The 11,612-nt window shown below is 37.1% G+C and overlaps 1 protein-coding gene across 1 annotated transcript in view; it reads left to right on the forward strand.

Moving 5' to 3' along the window:
• The window catches only part of LOC110446878, a 17,766-nt gene extending 6,587 nt beyond the window's left edge, over positions 1-11,179 (forward strand). The window contains exons 3-5 of the mRNA XM_021492221.1: positions 767-860; positions 2,251-2,352; positions 3,193-11,179. Coding sequence (XP_021347896.1) covers positions 836-860; positions 2,251-2,352; positions 3,193-8,042 — 4,977 coding nt within the window. The 5' untranslated portion in view covers positions 767-835 and the 3' untranslated portion in view covers positions 8,043-11,179. The remainder of the gene's footprint in view (positions 1-766; positions 861-2,250; positions 2,353-3,192) is intronic.
• Positions 11,180-11,612: the final 433 nt, after the last annotated feature.

An 11,612-nucleotide genomic window follows, 5' to 3' on the forward strand; every position in this document is an offset into this window, starting at 1 on the left:
ATATACGAGCGATATGTTGTCGAACTAAATACGAATTTACGTAACAAACAATCAACAGTATTAGTGATATCGTCATATCAAAGGTCAACATGACAGGCCATTGTGATATTGCTGCATCAAAGGTCAACAGTATTTGTGATATCGTCATATTAATGGTCGACATGACAGGCCATTGTGATATTGCTGCATCAAAGGTCAACAGTATGTGTGATCGTCATATTTATGGTCAACATGACAGGCCATTGGGATATTGCTGCATCAAAGGTCAACAGTATTTGTTATATCGTCATATTAATGGTCAACATGACTGGCCATTGTGATATTGCTACATCTAAGGTCAACAATAATTGTGATATCGTCATATCAAAGGTCAACATGACAGGCTAATGTAGTGCTGCATCAAAGGTCAACAGTATTTGTGATGTCTTATCAATGGTCAAAATGACCGGCCATCGTCATATTGCTGCATCAAAGGTTAACAGTATTTGTGATATCGCCATAGCAAAGGTCAACATGACAGGCTATTGTTATCGTGTTGTACCAAAGGTCAACAGATGTTTACAATGAAACGCTATTTGGATCGTCATCCTTTTCGAATCCTTTTTAATCCTCTGAATGCTGGAACTTCGTATGTTTCCATATTATGTATCACGTTTGTAATACTATTCAATATATTAATATGTACCTTACATAATATATTTGTTAGAGTTGAGTTCAGAAGCAAACGTTGTTTTAATCATTTACTTATATTCATATTTCTATTTTAGGTTGACCTTCCTATCACGGAATATTGCGGAGCACTGCACATTTTATTGAAGTGATACCTAAAAAAAACATGGCAACTTCAGATCAAGAAAAGGGTGAGTTTTATCGTTTCATATATTAATTCAATTCCTTATTATCGAAGAACTGATCAGGTCAAGTACAAATACCTTATGCAGTCCTTCAATTTCAATTTTTAAATGACAATAAATTACACTCTTCATCAGCCGCTTAAATTTTCATCAAGATTAGAATACTTTGCAGAAATGTTGGAAAAAATTACATGTGCAATGTATTCTACACAACATCCGTATCCGGATAATAATTTAAGGTACTTCTGAACAAATCTGTCAAAAAAATCAATTAAAACCAATAATGACATTAATGCAATAAACGTTAGTAAAATGTGTTGCTCATCTGAATATGTACGTTGTGAGCACAGATTAGCCCTTTAATTTTTCTGATATTAGATATACGTTATCAGTGTGAACATAATACAAAATAATTGTTGCAGCCGTATTGTCGTCGATAACAGATTTGAGAATCCAAGCGCGAAAATACTCTTTACAGAACATTGTGGTAAAAACCCTGTAAACTAGCTTCTTTTAGCGCACCCAGTATTTAACAGATTAGCGCATTGATGAATTAGTGCAACGAAAATATATGAATAGATGGAAATGTACAAAAGCATTAATTAGCGTTTTCATTATTTAGCTCAATAAATCTTATAAAATTCAGTTGGCAACGATTATGAAATCTTATATGACGCACTCTTTTTAGCAGGTGGGGGGTCTTAATGTGGGAGGAGCCCGGTTTACCCGAAGTAAACCTACAACGTCGGGCAGGTGACCTCACAACTTTTACAAACGATCGAAAAGCATGTCAAAAACGAATGACAATGCACCATTTAGATTTAGCGTCCTTCTATGACTCATCGATGACGTCACACATACACATGTGATTGGCTTGTTCTCGATTCCCCCAATTTTTAAAACAAAAATCGTAGGGAGAAGAATGTTGTTAGAAGGACTATAGTCTGTTTCTGGGTAGTTTTGACAGTAATTATCTGAAATTCATCTGTGTTTTCAACTATGGTTAATTAACTGTTCTGTGTAAGGTTTTGTAGCTGGAAGCTTATAATGTTCAAGAAGATATCATGTACGATATTAAAAGTTTTATTATAAAGTCTAAATTAAAAATATTTTGTATTCATTTTGTAGTGACAGTGATGCTGATATGACATTTAATAAAGTGTTTTATTTGATTTTGTGATAATTTTGTAGTTTAAACCCTTTATTAAGATATTCGTATAAAATAGTTATCTTTTAGCAATAAAAAACACGTTAGTTTTAATATTGTACCATTTAATGATATGCCTAAAATTCGAGGATTTACAGTTTTCTTATTATCATGTACAGTGTTCTTATACGGTTCCAAAAATATAACATATATCCTTAATTGTTGAATGTTTTATATTCTATACTATAGGGGGAGTGATCGTAAAGATCATAAACTACCTCGGCAATCAGAGTGTTCAAGTAGGAGATTGTAACACCATGCAGATTGCTGAACTGTTATCCGGAAAAACAGGTGTGTGGTGTATCTAACCGATGTGATCAAATCCGGGATACAAATATTTTTATCACGTAAAATGTTTAAATATCCTTTTTAAATACTTTTAAAGGAGTGATGATATTGACTCCACAGCATTCTTATAAAGTGATCATAACATATAACTAGTATATGTACATTGCTTTATGTTTGATAGTAACGTTAAGACATGCTTGGTACACAATGAATGAGCAGTTTGCTTTTTAGCAAGGTCATGTAATTGTTATTGGTGTTATGTTGGTTGATAACTAAAAATTGTGCGCATATAAATGCAACAGAAAGGTATAATTGTTGTAGGCATCGTGTATGTGTTTTTATTTCCATCAATAGATTGTCCGGAATTCTGTGTTTCTATTGTATCGTATTCCGTCAATGTACGTTGTTAACGTGTTAAGAAAATAAATGTGTAGTTGAAAAAATAGGTTATCTTTATTGCATCATCTTGGATCGCATAAAAACTTCATCTTGGCGAATCCAAATTAAGCATTAGGTGAGCTAATTACAGTTTTGTGCGTTTCTTGATGGATTTTTAAGGATTTACCCTTGTAATGTTTGACGGCAGTTGAAACAAACCTGGTGACAAAACGATTCGACGTCATTATTATCGATTGCATGGCGTCATGTTGACCAGTAATGGAAGACATAGAGAACATTTGAATATGATTTGAGATATTCTATATGTTCTTTATATAGATGCAAGGTATTATAGTATTAAAAGGATAATAAGTATATATTTCTGATTGCAAACCTGCTTGAAGTTATCAGTGGTAACTGTAAGTTTATCAAGGCATATTCATAAAACTTTCCATATCATTCCAGATCTTACAAAGGAAGGGCTTGACAGAGATGATCTTCTCCAGGGTTCGCTCAACAGTATTCTAAATCCAAAACATTCAAAAGCTCAAAATCCAATGCAACTCAAAAAGCTAGAGAAGAAATTTACAGAAACATTCGGAGACAATTTACCAGCAGGAAAGAAAACTTTCGCAAGTGCCGCGGGTATTTCCCTGGACTCATTCCTTCAAAGACATAATGATTCCTACGAGACATTCATTACATCAAAGGGAAAGACAATGGTGCAGCAAAGACAGACAAGACTAACCAAGTCTGATTTATTTTCCGGTGTCAGCAGTGAAACGCAGGTTAAAGACAGGGACCCAAAACATAGAGTCAAGAGGTGTGATACTGCTGGGAATATTGTTACTCAACAGAAAGGCAAAGCGCTTGACGGCGGTGGAAATCAAAGTGTGTCAATTACCGGACAAGTTTGCCAAAGCGACAATAATTCTGAAGAGTGGAAAACTGTTTCTAGTAAACGGCACAAAAAATTGACGAAAACAACGAAACAAAGCATCAAGTCAGGCGAACATAAAAGCATGGAAACAAAACAACACGAGTGTATAGACCCTTGGAAAACATTCATGTCACCTCTTCTCGAGAGGAGAAACAGACAAGATTTGAAGTTTGTGTCAGACGGGGGCATCTATTTCCAGAATTTCCTCTTGTTTACTATCGATGTTATAAGTATGTGGAATACCCCGAAGGAGGCTTCATCTTATATAATCATCGGTATCGTTGATAATGGAGCGGATGGATCAGTGCCTTACGCTATCTCAGGAATGAAGAAAAGTCGCACTATTGAACATTTCAAGAAAATCTTTTTGTATGACTGTATAATCGGCAGTGTTCCAGAGTTCTCATATTCTGAGGTATTGCTTGGAAATGATGCAGTGGGCGTCATTGAAATATTCAGCAGTCGAGGAAATCAAACTCCATGCGTTCTTAGCTGCGACCGGGAAAATAACGCTCTGACAACACGAGAAGGAGACATGTGGATTCGAAAGGGCGCATCGAATATTGTTTGCAAACCTACAGATGAAACTTTTGCAAAAGTGTATCGTTGGTTTGCAGAAAGTCATGTAGAGAATGCAAATCACACAGTCGCCTCTGCAAATGAACAATATCTTATGGAAGAAGCGAAGAGAAAAGAAGATCCGATTAATTTTGTTCATTTGAGACAGCCCAATGCAATTTCGAAGAATACAGCCAATGAATTAAAAGTTTGCACATCAGTGGATCAGATGCTTGATGCAGTAAACAACTTCCGCAAAGGTCATTATGTTCTCTTTGCTGGTGATGTACCAGGTGTACTCACAAACATTGATGCAATCGCATTGGTACCGTGGCTAACGGTTTTTGATTTCGATCCTTACAGCAGAGACGGTGGGCTTCTTTGTTCAAATGAAGAACCTCTGTCCAAAAGGACATCTCTTCAGATCACAACATGGAAAACAATCAACAAACCTGTTTCGGAGTATGGAACCAATTGGTGTTTCGTACGTGGATCAAGGGACGACCCTGAAAGCCGACAAAGTTTCCAAGAACCGGACGATCTTCGAAACTGGAGTCGTAAAATCAAACCATTTGTTGATCCTTACTTGGATAATATGCAAGCCTTTATCGCAGATTACACAGTCCTTACCTCAGTCGTGATATGGCCAAAAGACGAACAGATGCTCCCTCACATTCTGAAAATGGTAAACAAGCTAGATGAAAACATTGATCCTCCTCCAAAACTTGTTATTATCCTTGATTCAGAACCCAGTACAGAAGCAGGGAAAACAAGCTTTTGCATGTTGTGTGACGAACAGAACGAAAACTTAACTCTCATTCGAATGAAATTAAGCGATGTTCTCGATGGGTTGACTCGCACGCTTAAAAGATTTGAAAAAGCTCGTGAAAATGCATATGACCTTCCTGCAGCCGACCAAAGCGATGCCTGCATATCGGATAGAGATGTCTCATGGGTCCGAGAACATTTGAATGTCTTGTTCAAATCAAGCCCATTTGTACACGGAGAAAACGATATCGAATTCCTACAAGAAGAAAGCGACAATTTCCATCGTGGTGGAACACTAGATTGGCGCACTTGGTATGCATGTAAAGCAGGTCATTTTGATGCAGAGAGAGACATTTACAAAAACGGCAAGGCAGCCATTGAGTTAAATATTCAAAATAACAAATCAGGTATGGTGACTTTGTGTCATGCGCCGGGTGCTGGAGGCACAACGTTAGCCCAACGTCTTGCCTGGGATTTTCATGAGAAAGTTCCAACGGTGCATGTTAGGAAGAACAGCATCAACTTGATGGATATCGTCTCTAGAATTGAGTTCATCTACATTAAGACGCGCAAACCTGTTTTGCTACTTATTGATGGCGAAGATGAGACCAAGGTATTTCATCTGATGCAGTATCTGAAAACCAGTTGCATTTCAATCATACTATTTGTGAAGAGATGTCTTCGTAGACCCCAATCTTACAAAGGGGAACCTGAAAAGCTATGGTTAAGTGGCATCGTGTCTGCAATGGAAGCAAAGCAGTTGACGCTGAAGTTGACAACTCACTGCAAGGATGATGAAGGTAAGAAAAGGGCTCTGGTCAGACTGTGTAAGGAGACAGAGCAGGGAAAACAACACCACCTCATCAATTTCGGTCTCACTGTTTTCATGCATGAATTCAAGGGTGTATCATCGTTCGTAAAAGGCTACTTGCCTGTTACAGAGCACGGCACATCGCCTGCAATGGATCAAAAAATACTGCTTTATCTAGCACTTGCTTATTTCTATGGTCATTCATCAATCCCGTGTCAATTCTTCAACGAACTGCTCTGCTTGCCGGCAAACTATTATGTCGATCTGGAAGATTTTCCGCATCCGATCCAGTCATTTGTTGTTGAAGATGAAGGAGCAGGTAAGAAATCAAACATCCGGATTTGTCATAATTTGGTTGCAAAGGAAATCCTTGATCATATTTTGACAAGAGGAAAAAAATCAAAATACTTAAGGCAAGATGGACTTTCTGGACCTGCACGACACAGACTTGCATCTCTATGTCTAGATTTCATAAGCTATGCAAGTAGAAGGGAAAAGAGAAGTTCTGCCTCAGCAAATACCGTTGTCAACTGCTTGAAACGAATCTTCATAGTTCGGGAGACAATTGATATGACAGGGAAATCCGAACATCTGACCAGAAGGCCTCTTATTTCAAATGTTCTGTTGGAGATTGAGTCACAACCGCCGATGTTTTGCGAAAGAGCAGAGGTTTTAAAGAAACTTGCTGAAGCTTTTCCTGACGACCCAATTTTCCTTGCTCATCTCGGAAGATTTTATGCTAACTGCCTTCCACACAAAGAAAAAGAAGCCGAGAAGTGCTTTGTCAAGTCTCTTGAATTGTGTGAGGTACCTACTAAAGGCATAAATACAGGTGAAGGGAAACTATATGACAGATGGAAGCATTCTCTTATGTATATCTACCATATGTATGGTACGTTTCTGCTGAAACGAATCAAACGTGACACTGGTAATGGCACCTTCGACGATGTTGCCAATAGCTTGGAAACAGGAAAATCGTCCGGCAGCATAGAGGATCTCCTTGCCTTGGTACAACAAGCATGCTTGCTGTTCGAAAACTCCCGAAAGTACACGCCTGTTGGTCATGAGAGTGGTTACGGGTATACCGGCGAAATTGAAGTCCGTCTCCACTTGTGTGATTTCCTTCAAAAAGAAGAAACGGTCACTGTTCTCGACAACACACTTCCGGCGTGCACATCCACTCGTGAAAGAGCGGATGTCTTCATCCGCAAAAGTATCCCTATTATAGATCAATTGATCAACGAATGTACGAAGGAATCAACTGGTCAAAAGGAAATCGGATACTACATTAACAAGTACACCTGCTGGTATGATCGTCTGTTTAGAGGAAAGAAGGTTGCGTTGGAACATCCAGAGGATTGTCAAGACATTGATTCCTGTCGATTGAAAATTTCCATGACAAAACTCAGCAGCAAAACTGGAACCAGAAATAGCTGCAACATCATCGACAACATCAGGGGGAAAGGGCAGATAGACGACACCGTAAAATTGTATGAAAGAATTTTTGAAATAGTTGACCACTGTGACACGTATAGAGAGAAGAAGGCCCTTGAAACAAACCTGGTCGATTGGTTGAGAGCAATTAGACATAGGGAGATGACGGAGGAATATAGTATTGAGAAAGTTCTTGTAGAGGTGGCGAAAATCAATAATCTTCTTTCGTCACCAGTTTCGAAGTTTTACATCTTCGTCCTACAGAGTCTACTTGGATTTGGAATTTGCTCGAAGTCAGGACATGTCGATACCGGGGCTCTTTATGACGCCAAACAACTAAAGCTGGAACTCAAAGCATCTGGGAGTTTTGTACTGAAGCCCAAACACCCAAGGGAATGGGTAGGGAATTCTGAAAATGGAATAAAATGTCTTCTCCCTGGATCTCAATGCATGTCGCTGTTACAGGTTTTCAAGGGATCCATATGCCATCCGAACAAGAAAAGATTCGCTGGGTTTATCAATCTAGACCTGGGAGAAAACACGTGTCCGGTAGAAGTCTTCTTCATACCAGATGTTGTCAGTATGGCTGGCTCACAGCATGTGGGACGCAGGGTTGAATTTACTCTCGCATTCAGCATTGAAAATGGATACGAGGCTTTCCACGTGACTTATCTTAAGAAATACAAATGCACCAATTTTCCGTGCGGTGGAAGAGTTGAAATCACTTCAGCTGATGAGTTTGGAGTTTGCTGTGCTTGTAATCGGAAAGTGTGCAGAAATGACTTCTTTGAGGAAACAAACTGAGGCATGAATGTGAACCGGACAATTTTATCTGGAAAGCAAACAAAACGATGTTCCCAGTACTTTGTGAATTTTCTTCCAATTCCAATATTAGTCCGGTATGTGACAGAAGAGAATGCTAGGTATGTGTTGACACAATGTACGTATACGCACGTACTGTTTTCATGACTGAGAAAATATTACCACCACCAATATTAACTTTGTACACAGTAACCAAGTCACCCCCAATATGAACTTTGTACACAGTAACCAGATCTACCGTTTATTGCAAGGGATAGTATCTCTTGAAAGATTCTTTTTAAATATCAGCATCCGTGCCACGAATGCTTTACATATCGGGTGATAAAACGTGGCTCTACTTATATGTTGTTTGTAAATAAGGGAAATATCTTTTTTTGACATACATTAGTCTGTAGTTAAGATTGATCTGTTTTGTTGTACAGAATGCAGAAAATGTACACTTTAAAAAATGGGTACATATATTTTTTTTTGTAGCATGTACGTTTTTATGTACAGTATAGTTAATAACCTGGTAGGTGTAAATAGATCAGAGCATTTGTCCTGAGGTACAATAAGGAATTCCATCCTCGATACCCAGGGGTTACGCTCACTAACGCTCCCGCAGCGAGAGCTTAAGTGAGCGTAATCCTGGAATATCGAGGCTGACAGAATTCGGAAGCGGGAAACGTATGCCTTCTCCTTCCTTCGCAAAGGGATAATTATTCTGGTATATCGCACACCCACACAGTAAATTCAACAGAAGTTATTTATATAATTATATAGATAGAAATTAAGAATCCTCACAGATTATTATGAAATAAGAGAAAAAGAGGAACTGTTTCGTTTGTAGATATTGTTTGTGATGTCTGTGATAGCAGAGAATAGCGACAGTACAAACAAAGATAACGTGTAAACGTTCCAACGTCACAAGCCTCTTCAATTTGAGGTTTTGCTTAACTTTCTACTGTGAATTAATGTAAGTATGTTGTAAGTTTATGTACATTGTCTATCAAACTCAGATTGAGGTATAGGCTCAAAACTTTGGCAAAATGGTACCGTAAATGTAATTTCACCAGAGTTGTTTTATTTATCTGGTAGCAACATGTTAATATGTAATAACATTATTTGATTTAATATTAAACCTCATATTTGTAAATAATTACATTATATGAAATTACATGAGTTAGATCTTAGCAATATACAGGTATAGTGCAATCTGGAAGAACTCAGTGTTTGTAGAGAACAAGTATCATCTACAGACTATGAGTTACTCTTTCATGACTTCTGGTAACTTTTAACATGATAAGACAAAACAACCTTGCCAGTATTTTGAATACAGCATTCTCACTTCACAATCTATTTGTAATTGTTATATTTTTAAATTGTAAACAAAATATCCACCAAATCATCAGATTCCTTTACTCATTATACTTTTTCATCATTAGAAAGTTACTGAAGTTTTAATTCAAATTGAATTTAAAACGTTACTGTGTTCAAAACTATAAATCATTCATTCAACGCCATTTTATGTGGTGCACGCATAACTGTAATAGACAGAGAAACTTTGATTTTTGATTCCAAGGCTAACTCAAATCAGCAAAATAATATCACGCTAAAATTGTAAGTTTTATTAAGATTCTCAAAATTGGAAAGCCAGATTTACTGTAGTAGATTGTTATTAATGTTTCTTTTTATCGAATAATACATTTAACGTATTCAATACATGGAGTAGGTACACATTTGTTCTAGCACGGAATTAGATTGCTATCTAAGTCAGCGGTTCTAGTGAATATGTTTTCCCCTCTCAAGAGGTGAAAGTACTAGGAAGCACTAAGGAATTATTTTCATCATTTTTTTAAATATGTGTAAGCATTGTATTTATTCGTTGTTGTAACATTTCATTTAACAACTGTTAATTCTTTTAACAACTGTATTTTCTATTCTTCATGATTTTGTGAATTTCTTCAATTTCGTAAATACTGAATTTTGTGTTTGTCCTTAATTGATTTACAAACAGTGGAATCTACCATACCATTGATTTGTCACATCAGAGACGTATATTTTCTTATAGTGGTAAAGAGTTTTAAACGTGCCTCTGAGCGACATGATTAACCACTGTTTTGATAAATCAGAGTTCCCTTGCAGACTCAATTAAGGAGGCACAGGTAGTTCCTGTTTTTTAGAAAAAGATATTTTAGATAAACAAAACTACCGACCAGTCAGCATTTTACCTTGTATATCGAAAATTTTTGAAAGAACCATGTGTGATCAACTGACTGCCTTTTTTAGTAATGTTTTTCATCCTTTCCTTGCATCCTTCCGACCAGGATGTGGGTGTCAATCCACCCTGTTGCGACTTGTTGATGATTGGTGTAGAGCCCTGGACAACCATGAGTATGTCACTGCCATACTGATGGACCTCTCCAAGGCTTTTGACTGTCTTCCTCATAACTTGTTGGTCGGGAAGCTGGAGGCCTATGGCCTGAGCAAAGCCTCAGTTAACCTGGTGTCCAGCTACCTGAGCAGCAGGAAGCAGCAGGTAAAAATTGGCTACAAATGCGGTGACTGGCTGGAAGTGCTGAAGGGAGTACCCCATGGTTCTATTTTAGGACCTTGCTTTTTAATGAATTTGTAAATGATATGTTTTTTATATGTGACAACCTGAAAATTATATAACTATGCAGACGACAACACTGTCAGTGAATCGAATAAAGACCCATTATTTTATACATAATGATCACAACTCATCCTTCAGACACTTACTCAGTATTACCAACAGCGACAGGCTTCATGTTAGGCGTCTGAAGGAAATGGGTTGTGAGATTTTTAAAATTATAAACAAAATTTCTCCTGAATATATTCATAATCTTGTAAATATTAAGATGATTAATTATGCCTTCAGGAAACAAAATATTGCAGAGGTGCCCAGGGTCAACAATGTGAAGTATGGACATACACCATTTGCTTTTGAGGCCGCCCGGGTGTGGAACGGTCTCCCAAATGACTTCCGAAAAGTTGAAAACTTCAAAGAATTCAGGAGGCTGGTCCATTTCTGGGATGACCCCATCTGTCTTTGCAATATCTGCAAAGAGTGATACTTCATACTGTGCCCTGGTTACCTCTACCACCTGACATTTTGGATTGGTTATACTTTTATTGTCTTATTTCATTTCTTATATGTTTTTATTCTATTCTATATTTTGCAGCATCTTATTTGTGTTTTAATTCCATATATTCTAAAAAAAAATATTTATAAAACTTGATAAATTTTGTTCATTGATTTCGGTATCATTTTTAATTCACACTATAATAGTGTATATTCTGTCAATGTGTATTCTTTGCTATATTAGCATTGTATGTATATTCCACTTCATAGTGTTTTAATCCTAAGTCCTAAGTAATTCTTGTGTGATATACAAGTATTCATTCACTATTAACTATGTCTTTTATTTACCTATTTTGAATACTACTTATCTGTGATCACATTTAATGCTTTTCATATATTAACACTATTTTTATATATTTATTGTTCCAAAAGGGTCATATCCCGGGGGCCTTTGTAGGTACAGGACT

Source organism: Mizuhopecten yessoensis, unplaced genomic scaffold (assembly GCF_002113885.1).
Source record: "Mizuhopecten yessoensis strain PY_sf001 unplaced genomic scaffold, ASM211388v2 scaffold3023, whole genome shotgun sequence".
Lineage (NCBI taxonomy): Eukaryota > Metazoa > Mollusca > Bivalvia > Pectinida > Pectinidae > Mizuhopecten > Mizuhopecten yessoensis.